Below are 27,705 nucleotides of genomic sequence, written 5' to 3'. Positions count from 1 at the left end.
AATGATTAGACAGGACTCTTCCTGCCAGATCCTAGAGGACAGGCTTTGTGCTTTCCCCTGTGAGCAGTGCACACGGAAATCAGGTCATTACTTATTCTAGCAAAGGAAACTGTTCTACTCTATATAGAACTATAATTAGAAAAGAGATTTAGCTTTAAAACCCAGCAAGAACTGGGGTCAGCAGCTAAACTCCAAAGGAGCTATGAGGAAGGGCAGAGGGCTGGTTACTAGGCCTGGGCTCCACTGTGCTGAAGGATCCACTGCCAGAATTATAGGTGGTGTATTCCCCAAAAAGCTTACAGCTTGGAATGAGAGAGGCTAGCAGGATGGGGAAGCACAAGACCAACACACACCAGCACAGCTGGCAGCTCAGCAAAGCAGATCAGCACAAGAGGAGTTGGAAAAAAGAGACGTGAGGTCTCCTGTTGTATGTTTACAGTCAGTATTGCCCAATTGAAAGGGTAACCAGGGAAGACACATGCAAGTGACTGTGAAAAACCTAACCCAAGGACAACAGGGCATGGCACTGTGACACTGGAAATGAGGACAGACATAGGAGACCCCAGCTTGAGTACTGCACCAAGCTCTGGGGTCCTCAACACACGGAGGACACTGTTGGAGCAAGTTCATAGGAGGGACACCAGGATGATTGATTAAAGGGATGGAGCTCCTCCCCTATGAAGAAAGGCTGAGAGAATTGGGATTGCTCAGCCTGGAAAAGAGTAGCCTTGGGGTGACCTAATTGCAGCTGTATAGTACCTGAAGGGGCGTACAGGATGGAGAGGCTATTCGCAAGGGGGAATGGCTTCCAGCTAAAAGAGGGAAGGTTTAGATTAAATATTAGGAAGAAATTCTTTACTGTGGGGGTAGCGAGGCACTGGAACAGGTTGCTCAGAGAATTTGTGGATGCCCCATCCCTGGAAGTGTTTAAGGACAGGTTGGGTGCAGCTCTGAGTGACCTGGTCTAGTGAAAGGTGTCGCCCATGGCAGGTGACTAGAACCAGATGAACTTTAGGGTCCCTTCCAATCCAGGCCATTCTATTATTCTGTGATCCCTGGTGCCTACCACACAGATGAGAAGAAAATCTGTGATTCTCAAAGGAGACTAGTCAGGAAGTATCAATAGGATATAGACATAGCTTTGATGTAAAGCTCAGAGGGGAGGTTAAGGCCCAAACTGGGATCCTTGGTCATGGTCCAGAGACAAGATAGGATTGTTCTCCTAAGTTAGAAAGTGCTTCTTGGCACATCAGCCTATGAAACCTGCCTGCTCACCCCTGAGAATCTGCCTCTGCTTGATGTGCTGGATGGGGGAACACCAAAGGAGCAGGATGTTGAAGACCCAAGGATGCAATTTGCTGTCTGTCTTTGCTAGGGGAATTTGTGATGTTGTCTTGGCTCTGGGTGGTCTCACATGTTCCTTTAAGCTGTTATGATTAGCCACCATTTGCCTCTTCGCCCTCAGTTTTCCATTCACATTGGCTGGTTGGTTTGAATTTAAGGCAACTGGCACACACACCACCTCCAGTTTCCATGCCTCTGGCCCTTCTCACATATTTGTCAGCAAGCCATTTTGCAGAGCTTACAGGAGACCACTGTGACACCAGGGGTAGGAAAGCTGTTCTAAGCTTGGCTGTGGCAAGGCTGCTGTCTCCAAGTGCTTTGTGCCTGTCTTGAGGGCTGTGGAAAAAGGACATGAACATGCGGCTGCACGGACAACCCAGGGCTTCTCTAGTTAGCTGCTGACAGTGCATGGGGTTGTTCTGCCCCTCAAGCACCCTCAGCCTCCCACCAGGTTCTCTCCAGGGGGAATCAGCTTTTTCTGTCTTACAGAAGAGAGCAGGGGTTTTCAGGAGTTATTTTGTCCATGCCTGAGACTGGCCTCAGTTAGTGTAAGTCATGCCTGCCTGCTGTGAAACTCAGCAAGTTTACACTGGTTCCAAATCTGACTGGAATAAATGAGTCCAGCAACAGCAGAGAACAGGGGATCCGGAGCCATGGCAAGAAGTTATAATCCCAGAACAGTACTCTCCTTCATTTGCTGGATAAAAAGACATGTCTGGGGGAGATATAAACATCAATTATCTAGCTGTAACCAAATATCAGTAAAAATAAAATAAACTGCTTAACACCAATGTAATACTAAGAATCAGGTGTTCTTTATTTGTCAGAAGGCATGAAGGAATATTTCCTTCAAAATACTGTGCCTGCTGAGTACAGGAAAGCTTCTGATTTTATACTGTATTTCACATACATATTCACTGATTGCCCCAGAATAAATATACATATATGATAGTCATGTCCCTGAAATCATTGATATATTTTCTCTCCCCTTTACACGTGTTCTTCTGTGCTGGGGGTCTCTTTGGTGGTCAGCACAAAGTCACACCTGAATGATCAGTGAATGAGTATAAGCTGGCAGAATTGGGGCTGGTTGCTTTCCAGCTCTCCTTCTTACACAATGGGCATTGTGCAGTTCCAAAGGCCAGAGGGTTTTAAAGAATAAGCATTGTGTTAGCTCTCCAGGTGTAGATGATTTTTCATCTGGCAACACACAGAGTGGGTCAGAAAGCCTTCCTTGATCACTGGTGTGAGTGCCCTTGTATTAATGGGTAGACTAAGCCTTCATATCCTTAGAGACTATTGTAAAAGCTTGCCAGTGACTTTCCCCCTGTGTGAAATATCAGTGCTTTTGGAATGCTAAACTAATTTCTAATTCCAGCAGAGATACAGATAGATGGTGGGAACCTGCCTTTTGGAGCTGTCTGAACTGCACCAGTATCAGTATCTCCAGTATCAAAGAGAGATACTGGCACTTCATTTTGCATGTATAGGTGCAAGTTAAGAATAGAGAATAAAGTATTAAACATCACTGTCTAGAAACAGTATCTTTTGTGATCCTCTTCAATTTATTATGGATGTCTGTAATCTCTGCCTTTGAGTCTTATACACAATAGAGATTAACTTCTATGTCACAGTTCTGTTCCATTATTTTTTAGGCACAGCAATGACAGCTCCTAGACATCTGAGTGATGAGAATTAGAAACTCTCATGCCCAAAGAGAGAGAATTGCCTTTGGGGTAGATCATTGTGCGAGGCAATGCTTCCTATGTCATTTGGGTTAGGTCATCTGTGATGCTACTGAAAATTCAATCAATATAACCCTAATATCAGTGCCTAAACTTCAGAGAGGGATATCAGCACAGGTGAAAACATTCATAAGACCATGTACCTATCCAGGAAAAAGGTAAGCCTGAAATACCCAAATTGCAGTTGGGGGCTGCAGAGTGATGAATTACCTGCACAAGCAGTGGGACTTCTACATCGGTCTTGCACTGTGCCAGGAGTTAATTCCAGGACACCTTAGCTCACTGCTGCTCTTGGGATCAAAGTAGTTACAATATCTTTATTTTCTTCATATTAAACTGCCTGTTACAAACACTGCAATGGGGAAAATATTGTGGTTTAGAGAGAGCACATTTTATCAGTGTATCTCAGCTGCTCGCTGTCGTATGACTGAGTCCCAGTAGCCATGCTCCAGCAAGGACAAGCAATGCTTTGCCCATCATAAGGAATTCAGCTTCACAAAATCCCTGTACACGAACAAATAACACCTACTTGTCACATTTGAGGAAAAGGAGGTGCCATGCAAAATAATGTAGGTTTAAGGTATGCCATGCATGGGAGAGGCCTGAATTCCCATGCTCTCGTTTCTTGCTTCAGCAATGAGGATGCTTTCCCCAAAAGACAAGTAGAATACCATCTGAGAATGAAATATCTTGGTTTACAACTGGCAAACACAAATTTTGGGTATGATCTCATTGTTTTGTCTCAGCTGCTGAAGCAGCCACTGCTCTGACATTGGCTGCATTTTGTGGTTTTCCATATATATACGCACTGAATATGGAATACAATGTATCATCTTGCTTAAAGCTATCACATCACCATCATCCTGCAACACTTGAAATCTGACCTTTAAGCAATATCTGTGCCAATTTTGGCTGAGGTAGAGTTAATTTTCTTCATATTAGCCACTACATGGCCATGTTTTGGATCTGTGCTGGAAACAGTGTTGATAATACAGAGGTATTTTTGTTATTGCTGAGAAGACCTTGCACCAAGCCAGCAGTGAGTAGGCTGGGGGTGCACAAGAAGTTGGAAGGGAGCAGAGCTGGGACCAACAAGGTATTCCAGACCATATGGAATCATAGTCAGCTTATAAAACTGGGAGAAGAAGGAGGAAATGGGGATGCATGGAGTGATGGTGTTTGTCTTCCCAAATAACCATTAAATGTGATAGATGCCTTCCCTGGAGATGGCTAAACATCTACTTGCCTATGGGAAGTGGTGAATTAATTCCTTACTTTGTTTTGTTTGTATGTGAGGGTTTTTCTTTTCCTATTAAACTGTCTTTATCTCAGCCCATGACTTTCTTGATTTTACCCTTCTGATTCCCTCCTCCATCCCACTGTTGGGAGGGTGAAGGAGTCACTGGGGATGCTGAGTTGCCATCTGGGGCTAAACCACAACACCACCTAAGCGCAGAAAGTCAGATACCCCTGGCGGGGGGCAGCTTCCTCTGTTTAATGCCCAGCACTTTTTCTAGTTTCTAACGACTTAACCATTGTACCAAACCTTTGGGTTTTGCCTCCTTGGTTATTTTTTCACCTGCATTCTTATTTCCTCAAAACCAAAGTCTCACTCCTCCTTCAAAACTTTCGTTCTTGCAAGGCCCCCACAACCGAAGTCTTCACCACTTATGTCTGACTATACAATGAATAATAAGGGAAAAAAATCCCCAAAAACACAAAATACCACTTCAAAGCCATTAGCACCAACATTTTTATGAACAGCCTCACATTATGGTGAGTGAAGGGCCATCATGATGGTGAGAGGTCTAGAGAGGAAGCTGTAGGAAGAGCCACGGGGGTCACTTGGTCTGTTCAGCCTGGGGAAGAGGAGACTGAGGGGAAACCTCACTGCAGTCTGCTGCTTCCTTGTGAGGGAAAGAGGAGGGGCAGGCACTGATCTCTTCTCTGTGGTGCCCACTGACAGGACACGAGGGAATGGGCCTGAAGTTTTGTCAGGGAGGTTTAGGTTGGATATTTTTAAAAGGTTTTTCAACCAGAAGGTGGTTGGGCAGTGGAACAGGCTCTCCAGGGAGGTTGTCACAACACAAAGTCTGACAGAGTTCAAGAAGGACTTGTAAAATGTTCTGAGGCACATGGTGTGGTTCTTGGGGTCATCCTGTGCAGGGACAGAAGCTGGTCTTCGGTGATCTTTGTGGATCCCTTACAACTCAGGTGATTCTATTATTAATTGCCTTCAGCTGACCCCTCTGTGTTATAACCAAGGACCGTTCTGGGGTAAAAGCACGAGATTTCTCTTCTTGGTCTAAAAAGCAACAAGAGGTTGTGGACAACCTCCTTCTCCTGGCGCCAGGGTCCCTCCCAGTGCCGCCTCCCGCCGGGCAGAGCCGCCCCGGCAGCCGCGGAGGATGAGGTGCAGCCGGTTCAGCACCCTGGAGAGCGCCGGGCCCGCACCGCTCCCGGTGCGACCGACTGGCGGCGTTGGGACCCCGAGGCACAAATAACAACCCTCTCCGAGCTCCTGTAATTCCCCTGTTACAGCCCTTTGCTGCCGCTAAGTGCTGGAGCAATAGCAGTGGGGATGCTTGGTAACTATCTCCAATAACGCCCTGTTAATCAAATGAGGTAAATTTTAGTTGAGTTTCTGATGGAATTCAGAGCTTGGCAGTCGTGTTGAGGCCATGCCTTCAGGGCTTTGGATCTGTACGGGGGACTTTTCGCTCAGTTTGCCAGTCAGAGTTCACTGAGAGGCTGGACAATGCTCTCAGCCATGTGGTTTAGTTTTACATATTGCTGCAAGCTGCAGGGTGTTGGATTTGAGGGTCCTTACAGGTCCCCTTCCAACTTGAAATAATTTATGATTCTATTCTATCAAGAGTTTCTTGAATAGGAGTTGGCTGTTGTGAATTCACTCACCTTGGGGATAATTCTGCCAAGGACCCTGCACTTCAGACCTGACAGATCCCAAAGAGACAGGAGCAGCCTGGAGGAAATAAAATCAGAGCAGCATTTGTCTTCCCTGAGGCAAGCATTTTCCATGCTGTGAAACACTGCTCTGAGTCACCTAAACACTTCCTAAATTCCATAAAGGCAAGTGCACATAGGTCTATTCACATCTCCTTGTTTCTTCCTGTAAGCAAATTACAGCAACATTCTATTAGCATTTCTCTCCATTGTAAAGTGTCCTCCTCTTCATTGAGCCAGGCTGGGAAGGCTGAGGCCTCTTAAACTCTGTGATATCTGCTTTCACAGGAACTCCTTAAGAGGTAGTATCCCTCTCCAAGCTAGGAGAGTGGTTATAAAGTATTCCTGATGGATTTTTGAACCCATTCCCTGGGACCACTGGCAGCATCTCTTGACATTGGTAGCCCCACACCTCTCAGCAATGTAGCATAGTAATCAACTACACCAGCCATTAGTTAGACTAAGAAAACTGCTCCAAAGTCTCTGTTGCTAACATCCAAACCCATTACTTTATGTGCAAGGAAAAGTTTTTTCTTTCTTTCTTCTTTGCTGTTATGTTGTATGTATTTGAAGGCTGTCAATAATCTTCCTTTGTCATATTTGGCCCATCTCCATTCCCAGTGAGGTGCCTGGTGTCTGCTGCTGGGGCTGGTCACATTGGTGCCCTGATGGTAGATGAAGCAAGGTGCAATAACTCTTCAGAATACCTACTGAGATTTAGCAGTCTGTGGGTTAAGCTTCCTGTGGAGCCCCAGCAAGCCTACCCTCATATTCATCAGGTCTTGAAGCCTTTTATTCTCCTTCTGCAGATCTGTCTAAACATTTTAAAATATCTGTTCTGTTTTCTTTCAAAACATCTTGTCCTTTTGAGTTTTACACTGCAGTTTTGCTTCGCCAAATGCCTTTCTTCATTTTATATGTTGCTATTATGTTTGCCATTTATTTGATGGACTGAGAGACTGCAAATAGCCAGTCTTTTTGCCTTTATTTGCTATTACTCATGTCTTTTCTTCAGTTACCTTTTTCTTCAAGGTAAAGGGATCTATGTCTACCAAATTTCTTCTCAAGTCAAAACTGTTACAATGCTTTTTATTATTTTATTGCCCTCTGCAATTTTTCCAACACTGCCCACGGAGCTGATGTGTTCAGGGAACTCTCTGCAATTATTCCTGGATTTTTCCTGTATGCCAGTGTCTGCTGAGCTCATTATTTTGTGTTGGAATGTTCTTTCTCCCAATGTATTCTCCTTCACATTTGTCAACTTTTAACTTTATCTACCATTTTATTACTTATGATTTGGCATTCAGATGACTTTCTGCAACCCCTCGTTTATGACATGTATACCACCAGAAAATTTTGCAGTGCTTCTGCTTTTCCTGTAAATACATTAAACAGCGAAAGCTCTTGCGGACCTCCTTTTATTATGCAATTTCACTGTTCACTGCCACTCTCTTTCCATCTTTCACCCAGTTAAAGGGAGAAGTCCCCTCTCGCTCCCATCACAGTTTGTGGTTTTTAAAACTTATTGATTGGCTCACTTTTACTGTTTCAGAATTGTAATAGATACCAAGAGCAAGATTTCCCTTTGCTGAAGCCTTGCCAACTTTTCCACTTAGATTCATAGAACTGTATAATTTTTTAGATTGGAAAAAGTCTTTAAAAATCATCAGCTCCAACCATTAACCTGGCACTGCCAAGTCCACCATTAAATCATGTCCCTGAATGCCACATCTACACTTTTTTTAAATACCTCCAGAGAATTTGACTCCACCACTTCTCTGGACAGCCTGTTCCAATGCTTGACAACCCAAGGCAACTATGTGCCTTTGAATTCTGGTTTTCTGTGGTTTGGGGTTTTTTTGGAAATGGAGCTTCCTGGTCTGTAACTGCCCAGCTGTCCTCTGCTTTCCTCTTAAGAACTGATACTTTATCTGCCACCTCCCATTTCTCTGGTACCAGTCTGATGTGAGAAATAAGTTACACTCCACAGTAATTTGGCAGGCAATTTCATATCCAAGCTCCTTTAAAATCACCAGGTGAACATCATCTGGTCCTGCTGATATATCACTGCTCATGCTGTTGGCTTCTGGCCCATCAGTTGAGACCATTACTCATTGCCTGCAGATAAAAGTTCTTGCATGGAAACTCTCATAATCTCTTCTACAGGGAGCACTGCTGCAGGTAATTAATATACCTTTCCTATACCAAACGTATTTTCTGAGCGCTCCTGCTCTGTATCTATCATCTGCAAACCCTGCAGTCTCCTGGCAGGTTGCCTGCTTCTGGTGTATTTTATTTTTAGCTTTTAATGCATCTGCTGTGCTGTTAATCAACAGTTTTCTTGCCCTCCTTACAACCTTTTATTTAACTTTCCTGAGTTCTCTTCAGTTTTGCCAATGTAGATATATTTTCTGTGTTTTAAGCAGTAGTATTTTATTCATAACTCCTCCCTGTGCTTTGCTGATTCTTCTTTCAGCCTTCCTAGTTCCATAAGGAAGTTTCCCTCATGCACATTGTGGTCACTGTCACACCATCATTTTACAAAAGTAACATTTGATCCTGATCCCATGTTCTGTTAATGGCTGCACAGCTTCTCCTTCTGTGACATCTGAGTGCTCAAGGGGAAATAATTTATGTTGCTTAAAAATGTAGCAGGAATTAGAGACCAGTTTGACCTTTTCCCACTTTGTGGAGGTGGTGCAAAGATGGATTTTTCTATGGCCACAGTGCTTTCTGCCTTACAGCCTCCCTGGTGTCTTATTCTGGTTGACACTTTAGTCCTTATTGCACTTTTCCTATTTTTGAAATGTCAGGCTAGAGGGTTATTATATATATATTTTTAACAGTGAGTTTATTTTGATAAAGATTTCTTTAATGCATGCTGCACCTTCTTTACTGATATTGTCATCTTTGTCTTTCTGATATTTGCATTACCACCATGTCCTATGGTCTTTTTCTATTTCTGGCTAAATGGGGCTTTATTTGTTGAAATTTCTGATTGTTTTTTCTTTTTCCCATCTGAATTTCATTGACTTTCACTCTGTTCTGTGTCGGGGAATGCAGTATGGTATGATTTAAATCTATAAACTGAGAACTACACATTTGGAGTTGGCTGTTTATGCAGACAAGTTTTCCCCAAGCCTGAAAGGGAGTTTTCAGTAATTTCAGAGCTCAGCTGAGTGCAGCCTAAGAAGAGAGAAGAGCCAAAACTCCCAACCAAGGCTGCAAAAAGGAGTACAACTCTGGAACAACAGATATAAGTTCCCACTTATTAATCTCACAGGAGACTTTATTTAGCCTTATTATGACATGGAATTGACTGTATCTGATGAGACAGTTTCAGTTTCACACTTTTCTTGATACACAGGTAAAAATGCAGCTGAAGTACCCAGAGGGATCATTAAGTAGGGAAGTATCCCAGACTGAAAAAAGGAAAAAAAACAAGGTTTAGTGTTTTCAATGCTTACTATCTTCTGACTTCACTTAGATTTAAACCACTTTAAAAAATAGACTAGATTTAAAATTCTATTTTAAATAGAACAGAACAAAATTCTGTTCTAAATTGTAAAAACAAATCTGCTGCAAAAGAAGTCTATTAAACTCATTTAATTGTTATTACTTATTTTGTTCCAAGCCAAGTAAGTTTTAGAACCTAGTAATTTGAAAGCATATTTTGAAATAGATGTATATATTTAAATTGTGAGGCTTACTGTTTCTGAATAATAGCTTCATTAAAGTGTTAATTATTATTGCTTATAGTGAAATTCTTTTATTAAAATTTGTGTTGAAGTGGAAGATCTAAAGCTACTTCTGGTGTATCTCTTCCAGGTGATGCTAAAACAGAACTCTGTGGAGGGCAGATGAGAACCAGAGAGACACAGAGGGGCAGATCCTTGTCTGACATAACCAGGCCCAGCTCCACTGGAGCACACTGGGGAAAATGCTTGCAGCAAGCCAGAGCAGATCCTAACATGGTAACAAGGCTCGGGTCAGTCCTACTGGAACCGGCAGTCACCAGTGAAACTGTACTGCAAGTATTAAAAAATCATGTCCCTGCTTTTAGCTATGCCAAGAGATGTCTGAGAACAACGAGCTGAGCAGCAAAAGGGTTGAATACAGCAGGGAGAAGAAGTACATGCAAAATCCATCCTAGATTATTTATTGCTCAACGTGTCCCGTAGTTTTGATTAAGGAATTGGGTCACTCCCACTAGATATTTTGGGTGATGCATCTGGGCCAGGCTGTCACAGTGATGTGCAAGCCCACACAAACGCCATGTGCCTGTAAAAATATGCAGATTTCTATAAGCACAAGGTAGGATCTTCTCCAGGAGCCCTCCTCCCAAGGCACATATCCATGAGGGATTAAGTCCCTCCTGAGCAACTGATACCTGGATCACCATGAATATCCCGACCCCATCAATTTGATCTTCGGGTCACCTGAGCCACACTTGCTCCAGGCCTTCATACACGTGGCAGGGACAGCAGGGTGGGGCAGACATGAACAGGGCAGGACATTATTCTAGTATTCTGTGTACATCTCTGGCCACGAGGCTGAGACAATACCCACAAAACCCACTGCCTGCTTCCCAAGAGGGCAGAGTTGAAACACAAGGAAAACAGCCATTTGGAAGAGAGGCACAGCTCTGGCAGCTCATCTGGGTACACCAAAAGGCATAAATGCAAAACCAAAAGATTAAGGCACATCCAGGCGCATACAGAAACCTTCCTGAGCCCTGCCATACAAGCTGTAGAAGAAGGAAGCATGAGTCTACATTTACCTAACAACTGCTGCCAAAACCAAATTATTACTCATCTCCTTCATCCACCCACTACAGCCAAGAACTGGAAAGTACAAGTGGAACACAGCACACACAGTGGGACAAGATGGCCACCTCTGTTCGTCCCATTTACGAATTTATGCTTCTTTGCACTCCCTCACAGATCAGCCCAGTGTGAGTAGAGATTGGCATTAGCTGATAAGCATAGCAGAGCCTGCTTGAAAATGCTGTCATCTCTCTGCAGAAGCTGCCAGCTGAACTGTTAAGCTGGGAGGTCAGAGCTGATTGGCTTGAGCAGCAGCTGAATGTGGCCCTGAGAAACGTGCCAAAGGCTTTTCCAGCTCAGACCCGTAATCTGTGGGTAAGCCCAGCACACAGGGGGCAAACCAGCTCAGCTGTGCAGGTGAAGAGTGATTTAGGAGTCCTCACAATGGCCAGCCAGCGAGTCAGCACCTGTCAGTCTTCTTGATCCCTTCTAGCTCACTGCACCAGCAAAATATAGATTATGATTGTGCCAAGTTCTTCTTGAATTGCAAGGGCATCTATTGCCTCTGGCATGCTTCCAAATGCAGTTGTATAAATAGAGCTGTGCTGGACTTGCTACATAGCGAGGAAGTTATTTATGCTTCACATTTTTTTTGGCATGACCCAGAGAAAGATTCTGTACATACACAGGAACATTGCCTTGATAAGGCTGAGAACCCCAGGTTTTGGATTTTCTTCTTTTTCTTTGTCATCTGCTGAACTTACACATTTCATGTTATATATTTCCATCTGCTGAGCACAGAGCTTACACAGTGTGCCATTTTTCCCCCCACAGAAAACTGAATTTTGAGTGAATCTTTGCAAACTAAAAAATGTCACTAAGAAAATGTTTGTAACCAATCCACTTAGGAAGCAGCACATGCAGATCCTTGATGTCAGCCACTTCTTTTTCCCATACTCACCTCTGTCTCATTGCATGACAATTTCCTACCTTGTGATTTGGAGGTAGCACACCATGAGAGTGATTGGTTATGCAACATGGGATAGAGAGCCTGCCTGGCCTGGAGCCTGGGCAATGAAGGAGAAGGGGGCACAGGTCACATAGCCTACAGAAGCTTTGACACATCATTCAAAAGCAAAATGGACACAGTTGGTTTTCATACACGACATTTGACTTTGACAAATTTTATTTTTCCTTGATAAAAACAATTTTCTTGAAAAAAAATAGAGAAACTGGTTTCAACTGAAAACATACTGGATTGGTAAAAGTATTCTGGTAGACCCCGCTGAACAATTTTCTAATGATTAGCCAAAGTTTCAAATCTTGGTGCCTAAATTTGTTCTAGGTTGGTACGCAGGCCCATAAACTAGCAGTCTGATTTTTCCCAAAAGCATGCTGAACATCCTATGTCTTGAGCTTCTCTGGAATGAGGTACTTAAGACTTAGCAATTCCACATGACCAGGACTAGACTCAAGCTTCTGAAATCTAAACATGGAGAATTAGGTAGCTACAGTCTTATCCAAAGCCCAGTAAAGGGAATGGAGAGATTGCTGCTGGACTTCTGGTTCTGTGTGTGGCTAATTCATCCATGCTTAGGTGGCAGAGTAAAAATTACCTCGTTTGAGTCAGGTCAGTCCTAAGCAACCACTGTTTTGCTCATCGTAAGCAGCTCCTGCTGCACAGAGTGCCTTTAGCAAAGGAGGTGGGATGGCAGAGGGATGGGGTATGTGAGAAACAACTGCTCACTTTGAAAATTTAAAAAGGTTTATTAAACCTTGAAAAAATACAACAAAGGACTACATAAGGAAAAAGCTGCAGCGCTGGGAACTGCCCCTCGTGCATACCACATGGCCAGTTCATCTTCAAGATGGATGCTCAGTCCTTTATACCCCTGGGGGGGGTTGCATCAGCCAGCCCTGGCCCCTTCCAAAGTCTGTCAGTCAGCTCTTCTTTGCCATTTATTGGTGGAAGCCATTTTCTTGTAACTTGGTTGGAGGTCAGGCGTTGCCATGCTGCACCCCCTAAGCACCAAGCTTTTCCCATTCCCAACTTCCCATGCAAGGGGCACATGTGCAGCCTTCTCTCTACCTGTCCTAGGCAACCCCAGCTGTCTGATGGCAACAATACAGGGGGGGAAAGGAACTATGGGGAGAACAGAGGACATCTAAACTACAATAACATAACTATACATCACTACAGCTTTTCTTAATATTCACACAATAGTTATCTTTTAATTGCGAGAGCCAATCATCTCATTTTCCATCTATAACAGTGTAGTAAAGTGTCACCTGGGCAATCCTCCTCACAGGCAAGAACTGTGCCGCATTGATGTCCTGGGCATACTGTGTAAAACTGCCAAATGCTGACATACAAATGCACAGGAGGGGCCAAGCAGCTGGAAAGCTGCTCTGCAGAGGACCTGAGGCTCACTGGGTACGCCATGAACCATGAACCATGAACCAAAAATGGGTCCTTGCAGCAGAAGTCAAAGAGCCTCCTGGGCTGCACCAGGCAGAACATTGGCAGTAGACTGAGGGAGGTGATCCTTCTTTTCTGCTCAGTGCTGGAGGCACATCTGGAATGCTGTGTCCAGAACTGGACTTTCCAGTACAAGAGAGACATGCAGAGGGTCAAAGCAAAGGGTCATTAAGATGAGGAAGCATCTGATGAAAAAAGGCTAAAGGAGCTGGGACTGTTCAGCCTGGACAAGGCTTAGAGGGGTCTTCTCAGTGTATGTAAACACCTGGTGGGTGAGAATGAACAAGACAGGGCCAGACCCTTCTCAGTGGTCCCCAACAGCAAGACAAGAGGAAATGGGAACTAACTCAACAGCAGGAAACACATTTAAACATAAGGAAACTCTTTTTTCCTGTGAGGACAGTCAAGCACTGGAACACTTTATCCAGGGAGGCTACAGGGGCTAGAGCCCTTACACTAAAGTATTGTCCTAATGAAAATTTTGAATAATGAAAAGTATTGTTCTAATGAAAATTTTGCCTAAAATAATTTGACTGATAAACTAAGACAAATCACTGTTAGCCCAGAAGTCCTCTGATGTTCTCCATCTCCTTTATACTGCAGAAGGATGGAAAATTATGACAACATGCATCTCCAAAAGCCATCTCTCATCCAGGGATTCTTTGGTGAGCAAGAAGGTAATGGACAGAGTTTGAACCTTAAGGGTCACACCAAACACCTACATTAAGGTCCCTCAAACTAGGAAATTTTGTATTTACATATCTGTATTTGGTTGAAGTTCTTTGACAGTAATGCGCCTGTAAACTACAAAATGCTGTCTCTTCACAGCATCTGGCACTAAATGTTGAATTGTCTTTTTCCTCAGCTTCAGGCAAATGACCTAGACAAGTAATTTATCTCATTCAAAATTTTCTTGAAAACTAGAAATGCCTGAAAAGAGAACCACTTAGGCTGGTATTCTCACTTTTAGGAACTTGTTCAAGTTGATTTACTTTAATCATATTGTCAAAGTCAGATGCATGGTGACTCTGAAAAAGATTGCTGACTAAAAGTTGTGGATGGCCCAAACTCTCCAGAATATTTTCTTAGCATCTTTCAGCACAAATACAGGCTGGGTAGAGAATGGATTGACAGCAGCCCTGAGGAGAACGACTTGGGGACATCAGATAATGAGAACTGAACACAACCCAGCACTCACATCTCAGAAAGCCAAACGTGTCCTGGGCTGCATCCAATGGTGGGCAGCAGGGCCAGGGAGGGGATTCTGCCCCTCTGCTCTGCTCAGAGCCCACCTGCAGGGCTGCATCAGCTCTGGGGTCCCAGCACAGGGAGGACAGGGACCTGCTGGAGTGAGTGCAGAGGAGGCTACAAAGATGATCAGCAGCCTGGAGTACCTCTTCTATGAAGACCAGCTGAGAGAGCTGTTCAGCCTGGAGAAGAGAAGGCTTTGGGAATGCCTTCTACAGCCTTCCAGTACCTAAAGGGGTCTGCAGGAGAGCTGGAGAGGAACATTCTACCAAGGGCATGTAGTGATAGAACAAGGAGGATGGATCTAAAGTGAAGGAGTGGTCTAGTGGAAGGTGTCCCTGCCCTTGGCAGAGGGAGCTGGAACTAGATGAACTTTAGGGTCCCTTGCAAACCAAGCCATTCTGTGAATTCAGTTTTCACTGCACACTGAAAACTGCTAGGATCACCTTGAAGTGTTTCTGAACCACTGCTGGTTCAGACAGTGAAGACTACACCTCTGGTTTTTTATTTGCTAGACTGGGATGAGCCCATGGTATTGCTCTCTTCTGGGAGTTACAGCCAGTGAAAGATTCTCATCTTTCATACTGAATTATCAAGTATTCACAGTATTTATAAATAGATTTTCCATGTCCTTCTCTAGCCATTGCTTGCAGGTCTCAGCCAAGCTTTTGAACACAAACAGACCATGTGCAATACCGATAAAAGAGCAGCATCTGGTGCAAGGTGGGCTGCAGAGAAAGGCTGTGTCCATTGCTGACAGAAGTTCATTTCAATGTCTCAGCACTTTTTTTTTCTGAAAATTTGCCATCCCCTGAAGTTCTGGAGGCAAGTTTGCTCATTTGCAGTCAAGAATAAACAAGAGGTGGCTTTTTAGCATTGCACTGCAGTGGGGATTCCTTGACTGGGAGAGTGAGAGGCACAAACTGCAAGACTGCAGGCCCAGACAGACAGTACAAATGACACAGAGCAAGGGCTCATTTATTAGCAAACTTGAAGCAACACAAATCCTTAATAAGTGGTTCTAACAGAATATTTGCTATTTTCCCAAAACCCAGGCCCAAATCCCACCTGTGAGGGCCAGCTCTGCCTCACCATCAAAGACCTGGGTAGCCCAGCACAGCCCTGCAATGCTGCCTGCTCCTTCCAGGCTCCTGGAAGGGAAGGAGACATGTATCAGCATCATGGCACATACTAAACTGCCTTCCTACAGGAAGCTGTACTTTGTAGAGGATGCTGATTCTCTGAAGCCATTAAAATGACAGATGGGGAATTCCTGGGAGGAGTTTGATTACTGATTTCACAAGCCCAGGAACTGTGGGCTCTTCAAGCTGGCTCAAGATGCTTTAGCAGGCGACGACACCGTGACAGCAACCCAGACACAGTCACACCTCAGCCTCCTGAGGCTGGACACGGCAGTGCCGTGACACCTGGCGTGTCCCCCTGGGAATTCTGCTCTGGGCAAGGCTCATGGCTGGGCTGGGGTGCCAGCAGGAACCTACGCCTGCAATTGGGCAGGCTCATCCCTGCAGGCACTGCTCCAAAAATAGCTTGGCCCAAAATAAAACTGTGGGAATCCCTGCCCAAAATCGAGCGTCAGAAAACGCGATTATTGATGATGTCCCAGTGGGACAAAGGCTCTCTTTGAAGTCTGTGTCCACAGGCACCAAGGGTGTAAGTCTCTCTGGACAGAAAATCACCCAAACAGGTCATATATGTGGTTACATGTCTGTTATGCTGCAGGGTTTCCATTCTACAGCACTTTTTAAAAAATACAAATTGAAATGTAAGTTGGAGGAACAAGCAAACCACCCCACTTTCATATCACACTGTACCACAGCTATTATTGGCTCAGGTCAGGAGAGGGATAAGGAATGCTCCAAAAAATGGTTTTACGTGGTCTTTATTTAAACAAAATGTGCAAGTGGAAGCAGAGGTTTCACATTCCTTTTTTCTAAGCAACTTTATGCCTTTTACATTGGATAATACAGGCTCTTACATTACACATTGCAGTTTTACACCCTCCAGAACCCAACACTGATGCCAAACAAGCCAGCATGGTGGGCTGGGAGTACAGCACTCACAGAAACTAGCACAGAGGAGACAGCCACATCAAGCTGTTCCTAAGCATCTTACACTTTACAGCTGGATCACTGCAGACTGAAAGAATTACACCATCACAGACCCATTACAAACATTAGCACAGGCAACAGATAGGAGAGAGTGAAAAATAAAGATTCATAACATCTTCAATTGACTGAAAGCTAATTGATGTGGCATGCTGTGGGTGCCACTGATGTCTGTGGAAGCACACACTGAAATCACCTCCAGGATTTCTGAGAGTCTTTCAATCCTGATAAGACTTCACAAGGAGCCACATGAGGATTACAGTAACCAGGACAACCATGAAGTTGAGGCAAATTTCTCGTGTGGAAAGTTCCATTTTTTGGGAGTAATGAGGAGAGAGCAGAGGTCAGCAGGCAGAGCAAAGGCAAAACTCCAGTGACTTGCTTGGATGTGTCCTTGAGTTCAACCTTCAGGTCACAGGCTCTTAAAAAAAAAAAAAAAAGAAAAAGAAAAATATGTAAAGGACAGATGCATGAAGGTGACAGATTCCGTAGAGTTTTTTATGTCAGTCTAAATAAATGTTGTTTCAGTGGCCAGGAGTCAGTAAGCACTGGGGTGCTAAGAAGTAAAAGCCATCTTTGGCAGCTTATCACCTTCTTTGATTTCCAGCAAGGACCTTCCCAGTGTCACCCCAAAATAGAGTACACAGGGGTGAGCAGTCTGTGTAAATCAATGCTGCTTTCTGCAAGTGTTTTCAAATAAATAATGCCCAAGACCCATTTCAACAAGTATACATCATAAATAGAATACTGTTACGAGTTTTTAAATTCCTATATTTGTAGGTGTATTGTTTTTAAAAAATTAAGTGCAAACTATTATTTTATAGAAAAAGATTAATAAATGTGAATTATTTGCTACTACTAAAAGTACTAAAAGGAGAACCTAAGGTTAGACATTTTAATTTCTGAAGAACTTCACATATTTTGTGAGTCATTTCTACAGATGAAATAGTATTTTCTCGATAAACTTCTGCCTCTCCTGAAATTTCAAGGAAAAATTGAATTGAAAAATGCTAAAAGTCTCATATTCCAAAAATCCCATTCGAGTTGTACTCATAAATTTTTCTGTTGGTTATTGCTTTTATTTACTTCATGACAGCAATTTTTAAATTTTATATGATTTTGGAGTTCATGCAGAGAAAAGAGAATACTTTATCAGAAATATCATGCACTAATCTCTGCATACCATGTAAATATAATAAGAACCCTTAAACAAATGAAACGTTAAGTCTAGACAAAGAATTTCAGCTACACAACCAGATTAGGCTGTAACATCTCTGGTGCAAATGAGAAGCCTTGGGACCATACCAGCATGAAGACAGAGAGTTTCAATTGAAGTTACTTTAGTTTGCAGATTAAACATTAAAAGCCTAGTGCATGCAGTTAACGAATTCCTACATTTTCAAGTTGTTTTGCCAGCCTTCTATGTCCTTGCACATGAGAAAATCTGACCTAATAAGTAAGCCAGTTCTTTTACCTTGAGGAGGTAAATGGAGCCCAGTGGTTCTGCCTCTGGACTTTGGGTCACTGCAGATAATTTTTCCCTCCAAGCTTCTGCCTATCTCCCACTCAGTCTGGATACTCTGTCCCTGTGTGGGAACTAAAGTAGGCTGAGGGTGGAGACCAACAAGTGCATTGGCAATCCAGGTGCTGACATCACCCCCCCCAAATATTTTTAAAGGGCTAAGCTGGGCTGCAAAATTGGTTAAAGCTGTTTATGCAGTGGGCTCTGTGGGCGGATTTGCTTCTTTTGCCACAGTGCTGTACTAACAGCAGAGCTGTGTGCATCCCTTGGGAGTCAATTGGATCAGATAGAGAATTTCATGCAATCATAGAATGGTTTTGGTTGGAAGGAACCTTAAAAATTATCCAGTTACAACTCCCGTGCTGTGGACAGGGACACCTTCCACTAGACCAGGTTGCTCAGAGCCCCATCCAACCTGGCCTTGAACATTTCTGGGAACTGGGGCACCCTGCTTCTCTGGGCAACCTGTTCCAGTGTTTCATCATCCTCAAAGTGAAGAATTTCTTCCTAATATCTAATCTAAACCTACTCTTTGAACTGGAAGACATTCCCCATGTTCTGTCACTACATTCTTTCCTTTGGCTGGTTGGTGTCTTCCCCAGTGTGGAGAAAGGGAAAGAAAATGTTGAGTTCATATGCATTTAAAAGAGAGTGAACAGGAGCAAAATATACTTTTCATTTCAATACAAATAACTGAAAGAGGATAATTTCCTGGATAGGAAAGTTTGGGACTAGTTTGTGCTGAAAAGTACAAAACATTTCTTTAGAGAACTGTTGACACTCTTGCATACTCTTCCCCCAGTGAATTTCAGTGCTGGTGTGAACTTCAACTATCTGAGCATACAGAGAAGTATTTCTGCCACCATGCAGTGTTTCACCCCACAAAGACTCTGCTCTGTGGCCTAGAGAGCTGTAACCCCCACATTCCCTTATGTTTGCTCAAGGCACTGCTAGAACTTGCTGTAAACATGAACAAGAAGTAGCTATTTGCTCCCTTTGAATTGACACAGCAGAGCGAGCTGGGATCGACTGGGAGCAGACAGTGCCCATGGGTTTCCCCCTACTTGGAAAATACAAGTATTTCCACTGAAGTCAGAGGGTCACTTCTGCAATATGGTGCTGCCAGAGGAGTGGGGGGATCCTGCTCAGGTTTAAGTGTGTAAGGCTAGCCACAACACTGACCTTATTCTCACTGCCAATCACCATGTGGTACATAGCATGCAGATAATTTATTGATTCTGATGCCTTTTGTATATTTATACTCAGGCATGCTGGGACATATTTAAGCTCAGAGTATCCAAGTTTGTTTGTCACCATCCCCCTCCCTGAGGTCCCAGGGAGCATCATCACTGGCACTCACATCACAGGACCATGGCCAGTGAGCGAGGCCAGCTGGCTGGAAACCTACCCTGTGGAAAACACAACAAAACAAATAGCTGTGGGTAACCAGGGGGGTGGAGGGCAGTGTTGCTTGGGTTTTGCTGGATGCTCTCCCTAAATAGTCTTCCCACGGGATCAGTGGAGATGGGAGGGGGATCGGAACAGTAGAAGATTTCCTTTTCTTTGGTTTGACTGCCTTGCCACTGCCCTCCTACACAGCCAGGCAGCATGTTCAGAAAAGCCAGTGTGCTGTGTGGGAGCCTTGTGCTAAAGTACACAGATCAAACAGCAAGGGCTTTAACTCTTGCCTCATGCAGGAGTTACATGCCTAAGTAGGTTTGCAGGGTTCTGTTACTATGCTTGCTCTGTTGAGCCATCCTTTTAGGGGAGACTTGGGCAAACATCCCACGCTTACAGAGATTTGGGAAATCCAGGATGAAAATGCTCCTTTTAGCCAGAGGGAAGCAAGATTATGACTACCATGAGCCTACCCTAGACATTTCCTCCCTTGGGATGTTCTGAAGCAGAAATCTGTGGATTTCTCATGCTATACCTCATTTACTTCACCTTGAATCACATAAATGTTCACCAGAGAAAAGGTGAAACATTTGAATGCCATTCACCCTAATTACTGAATGTTACACAGCACTGCCCAAATGTTCCCCTTGGGCTATGGAAACCTTGGGATTTATTTTACTCTCTGCTAACAGAAAACTCATTTTTAAACCTAGAACCCATCAGCTCTGGTCCCCATGCTCAGGTCCCCTGCGGTTCCACACTGACGGAGAGCTCCTTCTCCTCTGTCCCAGTTCATCTCCTTCTTCCTTAATGTCCTGCATGACAGCTAGAAAATTTCCCTTCTTCAAAGCAGGGAAACAGCACCATAAATGTCATTAATCACAATACACACAATAAACACTCCAACTCACCTCTACAAGCATAAATGTTTCTCTCATTTTTCGTGTTGAGGATCTTGCAGTAAACCATGGATGAGCATATAGCATCACAATTATTCATTGTTGAACCAGAACAAAGTTCATCTAACCCAACACACTGACTAGTAGCGGGGGGAAGTATATAGAAAACAGGAAATATGATATGATCTTTGCCTAGATATGCTCAAACATCTGGGATTCAGTCTATGGGAATTGCTGGATAGAGACTACAAACAGGTTGTGTTTATGGCTCCCTCTTGCTCATTCCATGAATAATTCTAGATCAGGCAACTTGTTAATAATAGTTGAGCTTTACCTATATATTACATATGTACACACAGACACACAGACACACACACAGACTCTTGTGAAAAAAAAAGGGGCTTAGCACTGACCAGGAGGTCCAATAAACACCCCTGAGCTCTGGAATTTTCCCCAGATGCTGACTGTGAATCCAACCAGTGTCTGAACATCTGACTTCAACTCACCACAGATTAGAGTTTGTGATTGACCAGAGGACGAAGCTTCTGGCCCCTCCACCCAACCTCCCCCCACAAAAAAAAAAAAACAAGAAACACTTACTCCTGCTCTTTATGAAAAAGCATAAAGACCTTAAAGGCTGTTTCTTTAAAAAGTTGGTCTATTTATCCAAGTGATTTAGTACTGATTAGGAAAGCAGAAAGAAGAGTAAGAGAATGAATGTAGTGATTTTACTTGAAATGCTAATCCAGAGGTTTAGATAGAGTGTTGAATTTTTTTCTCATTGTCACTTTTTCTCCTTTTTCTGACAGATCTGAGTGTTCTCAGCTTTCATGTGGCCATGCCAAAACTCCATTTTCATGCCTCGCATACTCAAACTTAAGGCTCCAGTCTATATTTAAAGCTGCTGTGACTATCTCACATTCTTCCCAGCCTACTAATCAAGTTCCATATAATCTTTCAAAGCCATTCTTACACAGTTAGAGGATATTGTGCTCATTCTTGCTCTCAGCATTACCTTTCTTACCAAATGCAGTATATGTATGTATAAGTATGGACCATGAGTCACACAGGTGTTTACAACTGTTGTCAGCATAATTCCTTGTTCTCTGTCAGAGCTCATTTCTTTTTATAATATTTTCTTCTTACAACATTTTTATTAGGTTTTGGGTGTTGTTTCATTAATTTTAGACTTCAGAAGATACTCCTTTTTTTTCTCTACAACATTTTCAATTGGACAAATATTGCAATACTGTGAGACAAACTAAAACCCTCTGTGGCAATGTACTTAGACCAATAAAAGACCATGTGCAACCCTGAACACAGAGGGGAAAGAAGAAAACTTGAAATTACTTCTAAAGCTCCAGAAATGGGAGATACGATAAGAAGGATAAAGCAAAGGAGGCCTTAATTTTAAACTTTTAAAACTTTTAAACATAGCTGTCTGTCTCAAAAAAATTAAATGTCAGGTCACGAGTGAAGAAAACATCAATTCCCCTTCAACAGCAGTGACCCTGTCACTCCAGGGACAATCAAGCAGTGAATAGCATTAGGAGATTAAATATCACAGATGGAATTATGCAAAAAATTATGTTGAAAGTTAGACAAAAATGGGTATATTTTACATCTTGGCTCCCATATTCTTACATTTTACTTGTTCTGAATGGAGTTGAATTCTGGGACACAGCCTTCGTCTTCCACAGGGCTTTACAGAAAACCATTAAAAGCCAACTACTCCCAGTGATGCTAAATGTCAGGCCTTGAAGTTAATGAGTTTCTCCAGGAAGATAACTAAAGGCTAGGAGGGAATTCATGGCTATGCACTGGGGTATGCCATCACTGCACTTGCTTGTCCAGACAGTACTGATGGAAGCTATGGAGAGGGTTTTGAGCTTAAACACTTGTAAAGCTAATTTCAGCAATCTGGATCAAGGTCACAGACATGCAGATTACTGAGGGCACACTCTTCCATACCACCTTAAAATGTGCTGCCAGAGAGAGCTGCAGTTTGGGCAGACAGAGTAGGCAGGAGCATATTAAATCCCTGGGAATATGAACCCCTGCATTGGCAACATCCTCAGCAGCACAGTAGTTGTGACCTTTGTCACATCTGTCTTCCAAAAAATGCCATTTATGAGGTTTATGCTTGAACCAGCAGACTTCTGTCCACAAGCATAAGGTGCTAACAGAACAGACCAAAAATCTAGTCAGCACTGGTTCAAAGAAAAAACAATCTGGAGACTAGTAAGGAAATACATGAGAGGGATTGATGGCAGAAGATGCAGTGGAAGAAGAACACATTCAAATCAGAAACAGAATCAATCTCTTTAAAAGTGATTTCTGAGTGGTGCGGGAAATTTCTGCAGGTGGTGGAGGAGAGACTGGTGCAGTAGGGTTGGGGGCCCAGGCATAGAAATGCAGATTTCTGTACTCAGGCCATGGTGTTCAGTGCTTTTGCATCAAGAATTATTGATGCCCTTATAGCTATCAACATGTCACAAGTCTGCAAAGGGTTCAGCTATCCTGGAACAGGTATGGGCACAGAGCACAGAGGGTGGCTGTGAACCTACAACCTGTTGGTGGCATCCTGGTAAACGGGCATATAAGCAAAGACAGGGTGCTTATCTCTGGCAATAAAAGGGGCAGCTTTGTAAGTAACTGTAAAGTAACTTCTGGGTAGGAGTTTGGCCACGAGTTTCCACTGATGTCAGTCTGCTTCTCCCCTTACTCTAGCACAGAGTGAGGCATCTGTGCACTTACAGCCTGGCTTGATCTCTTCCATGGAAAGAAGTGAGTCTTCAATAAAATATGTTCTGGCACTGAAAAGAAACACAATTTTTATCTCTGTGAACAACAATATCAGCACTACTGGTATGTGACAAGCTTCCAACTTAACCCATACAGCTGTTGCGTGAGCTCTCACATCTCTGAAGTCACCTCCAAGGCAGCCTGCAGCCCCTCCCAGAGCAGGAGCTTTGCCTTTAGTTACTGAGTGGCCACCAGCTGTTGTGCCAACACACCCTGGTGCCTCAGCCAACAGTGTTTGTGTGGGTTTGCAGGGCTGTGGGCTGGTGACCCTGCCTCTGAAGGCTCCCAGCCCAGCTCTGCTGCAGCATGCAAGGCTGCCCTCACCCCGGGTGTGCTGCGTGGTGCCCCTGCCCCTGTCACATTTACCATGGAACAGCAAACACAGGTGCCGTGGAGCACCTGCTGCCTTTCAAGAGAGCAGCACTATTTCTCCCCAGACAGACAACATCCTGCCCAAACCCTCATGGCAAAGCTGTGGCAGCCACAGGGGAGTGTTAAACACCCCTGGCTGGCTGTAAGAATACAGAGAGGGGTGTGCTCCAGAGGGGTGTTGGGGGCTGTCCTGAAGGATTGACACTGCTGAGGGAGAAGGCGGCAGGGGAGCAGCCGGTGCGTGCAAAATCCAAAAGGAGTGGAGGGCACCACTCTCTGTGCACACGGGAAACAAATCCTTTGACAGCCCCACCTGAGTCCAACAGACAGTCCAACCTGAGTCCAACAAAAGAAAAACCCTGGAATTCTGACTAAACCTTGGCCAAACTGGGTTCTCAAATACCACTCCAAGCAGCAAGAAATTCTGGGTATGCCCTACTTGTTGGTGCAAGCTTTCATTGCCTCCCATTCTCACTACTTCACAAACACCAACAGCAAACTCTTTGACAAAACAGTGCACTTGGTTCAATGAAAAAAACCCCAAACCAAACCAAAAAACACCATGGTGGGACCTCACCCTCAGCCAGGAGATCATCAGGAAGTAACTACCAGCAGTAGGCTGGTATTTTATATAGTCCAACATCCGCAGTAAGAAGACAGAGATCCCACTCCTGGGAACATGGAAAGGAATTGGCCTTCCCTAGAGACACTCAGAGGAGCATGTGGACAGAACCAGCAAGCTGAAGCCTTAGCCTGGAACCTGTCTGGGGGAAAAAAAAAGGAAAAAAGAAAACCAAACTAAACCCCGAACAAACAAAGAAACCACCCAAAAAAAACCCCCAAACCCCACCAAGGAAAACAAATAGAAAGCAACTGTCCTCCTGGAGTTATGGAGCTCAGAGGTACATAGCAAGCCACACATTTTCATTCAGAAAACAAGATAAAGAAGTGTGTCGACAAAAGAGAATGTGTGGGATGAGCTCTGGGTCCAGCTCGGGACTGGTAGAGAGGAAACCACACTAATCTGGGTATCTGTATTAGAAGCAGGAATATTGTTGATTTTAAACTGCAATAAAAGCTTATCTCTATAAATGCTTCACAGCATGAACCCTGTTAAAGCACAGTTTAGCACTCACCATCAATTAGATTATTTTCTAGGTTTTACATTTGTCTGAGTTTGTGAATGCTGTAGACAAGAAGCCTCAGACAATGCTTGGAACAGGGGGAAGCCAACAGGCTGGAAGACCTAATGCTTCTGCAAGATTTAGGTGTCTTCTACAAATATAAATATATATGATGAATAAATAAACTGCCACTAAACATCTCTTCTGGCCCAGCACTACCTCAAACACCCCTTGCAGAGATGTTAACACTCACATTTCAGTACTATCTGTTGAGACAAATCCAAAGCCAGTGTTATTTAGCAAGAAAAGCTCATGAAGGATCTTATCCTTCTCTCACTGAATTCCAGAGGAATCTTGCTATGGGTTTCAGCAGGGTGTGAGCAGAATCCAAAGCATTGAGTTGCATTGCTGTGTGTTCATTAGGAAAAACAGAGCTAATAAGGGCTGGATTGACTTGGTGGAGGGGAAGGCAGGAGCAGATCCTCCCTCAGCATGGATTCACCCTTCATTTTTGAGGTGTTTATACACAGCCAAAGAGAGTCAAGAGGTCTCTAATGACTTTCTGATCACAGCAGTCCTTGCCCCTGTGTGAGTGGGATGAAATCTAATATATAGCTTGGCTCAAGACAATGCAGACCAGAGTTTTGTAACAACTAATGAGTATAAATTGTTATTCTTTCTCAGAGCAATGTACTTTTATGGAATTTTATGGAATGATTGAGAAGTAAAACCTGGCTACTCTCAACAATTCAGTAACCCCTTCTTTCTCCAGGACCCAGACGATTGCTCCAGGCTATGAAATGCACCTGAAAAACTTTTGAGACTGTCAGGATTCAATCCAGAAAAAAAGTTTGAACAGCCAAATTAGTGGAACATTCCAAAACAGCACCCTCAACCTGGACCCCGCCAGTGCTTCTTCTTTCCTCTTACTTAGTCAAAATCCACATCTATTATAATTGCTCTCCCAGTCTGTTTTGATGGGCATATGTTCTGGGTCTTGGAAAGACAAGTCTTAAGAGTGAACAATAACTTTTAACAGGACTACTGACCAGTAATGTATTGGGAGCGAAGTCTTTTAACACTAGATAGCTGCATCACTAAGGTTAAGCTTCCTCCATTGTTTGAGATAAATGCCCTCTTTTTGTCTTAGTAATCACAGTTTGTGCATCACTGATGAATAGTTAAACCCCCTTTTTGCTTTCTGCAAAATCAATTCACACATCTCTGTGTGAGCAGATGGAGGCTTCATTACCTGAGGGTGTACAACTGCAGAGAGGAGCAAGTGAGCAGCACACAGACACCCACTCTTATGCCCACAGACTTCGGTGTTATGTGGCTAAGGTGAAAATCAGAGATCCACTCCCTGCTCAGCTATCATACCTTTTCTTCCCTTCCTCTGTTAATACATTATCTTTCATTCCCTGCCCTGGAATAGGAAACTACTTGCTTTGCCCTCTCTGTGCTTGGTTAGGCAACTGCTAATAGCAAACCTGTGCACTACCAAACCAGCTTGTGATAGATGAGTATTGTGATGATTGACTCTCACAATTAATGGACAAATATAAAGCATATAGGTTAAGAAAAGTTTTACAGATTTATAGTTATGTTTTACCGCCTTGCGTGGTTATCAAGGGACAGCTGGAGTCGGGACATCTGGGAGGGCCAGCTTGTCACTATGGTGACTTCTGACCTCCAATCAGGATTTGAGGACAAGATTTCCACCTCTGGACAGCGAAGAAGGGGTTGATGGACAGAACTCTGGGAGGGGTTACAGGGTTAAAAAGGGAAAACCTCCATTGTGAGGGGGCTGAGTACATGGTGAGGGAAATCTTTTGCTCCCAGGCTGTAACCTTCTTTCTTTATTCAGTCTTCTGCTGTATTTTTGATAAGGTTTAATAAACCTTCCTAAACTATGAAAAGTAAGTAGCTATTTCTCACAAGCTGTCAGCATGACTCTCTTTGGATCAGGTCACAGACATAATCCTGCAGCAGTGAAGGTGACCTGGCAGTGAGCACTCAGTGTTTATGGCAGCTGGAGCCGGGCACCCCACCTTCCCTTCACCCTTGTGTGTTCCTCAGTGCTAAGCATTTTACACAGTGAAAACACTTCATAGGTGGTTATTGGAAGGCGTGTTATCGGCCATCTTCCAGACCTTTCTGCATCACAGGAGACACTTCCCAGGTGGGTAGTCTGGCTAAATTGTGGACAAGACTTAATTCATACCCATTGCAGAACATGATCCAGAGTGTGCCCAGGTGGCCAAGAAGGCCGATGGCATCCTGGCCTGGATCAGCCAGGTGTGGCCAGCAGGAGCAGGGCAGTGACCGTCCCCCTGTAGCCAGCACTGCTGAGGCCACAGCTCCAATGCTGTGCTCAGTTCTGGGCCCCTCAGTGCAAGAGAGACATTGAGGGGCTGGAGCGTGTCCAGGGAAGGGCAACGGAGCTGGGGAAGGCTCTGGAGCACAAGTGCTGTGAGGAGCAGCTGAGGGAGCTGGGGGTGTTCAGCCTGGAGAAAAGGAGGCTCAGGGGGACCTCATCACTCTCTGCAGCTGCCTGACAGGAGGGTGCAGCCAGGTGGGGGTCAGGCTCTTCTGCCAGGTAATAAGTGACAGAACAAGAAAAAATGGCCTCAAGTTGCACTGGGGAGGTTTAGATTTTATTAGGAAATATTTCTTAACTGAAAGAATTACCAAGCATTGGAACAGGCTGCCCAGGAAAGCAGTGGAGTTGTCATCCCTGGAGGTGTTCGAAAAGTGTGTCGATATGTCACCAGGGGTTGGAGGGACATGGTTTAGTGATGAACACAGCAGTGCTGGGTTAACAGTTGGACTCTGTGACCTTAGAGGTCTTTTCCAACCTAAATGATTCTATGATTGTAACTCTTCCCTGCAAGAGAGGGTCAGGGGTCCAAG

The 27,705-nt window shown here is 43.9% G+C and overlaps 1 protein-coding gene across 1 annotated transcript; it reads right to left on the bottom strand.

Annotated features, from left to right (window-relative positions):
• Positions 1 to 16,435: 16,435 nt before the first annotated feature.
• Positions 16,436 to 18,240, bottom strand: SLN (sarcolipin). Its single transcript, XM_036387516.2, has 2 exons — positions 18,147 to 18,240; positions 16,436 to 17,093 (listed from the first exon to the last, which is right to left on the bottom strand). Exon 2 carries the CDS (start codon positions 16,984 to 16,986, stop codon positions 16,891 to 16,893), a length of 96 nt encoding a protein of 31 aa, XP_036243409.1. The 5' UTR covers positions 16,987 to 17,093; positions 18,147 to 18,240; the 3' UTR covers positions 16,436 to 16,890.
• Positions 18,241 to 27,705: the final 9,465 nt, after the last annotated feature.

This window comes from Molothrus ater, chromosome 2 (assembly GCF_012460135.2).
Source record: "Molothrus ater isolate BHLD 08-10-18 breed brown headed cowbird chromosome 2, BPBGC_Mater_1.1, whole genome shotgun sequence".
NCBI lineage: Eukaryota > Metazoa > Chordata > Aves > Passeriformes > Icteridae > Molothrus > Molothrus ater.
Note: the sequence above shows the minus strand (reverse complement) of the source record. Positions and strands in the feature narration are given on the sequence as shown.

Excerpts from the sequence above, each read along its gene's own strand:
- SLN (XM_036387516.2), bottom strand. The coding sequence starts at position 16,986 with ATGGAACTTTCCACACGAGAAATTTGCCTCAACTTCATGGTTGTCCTG.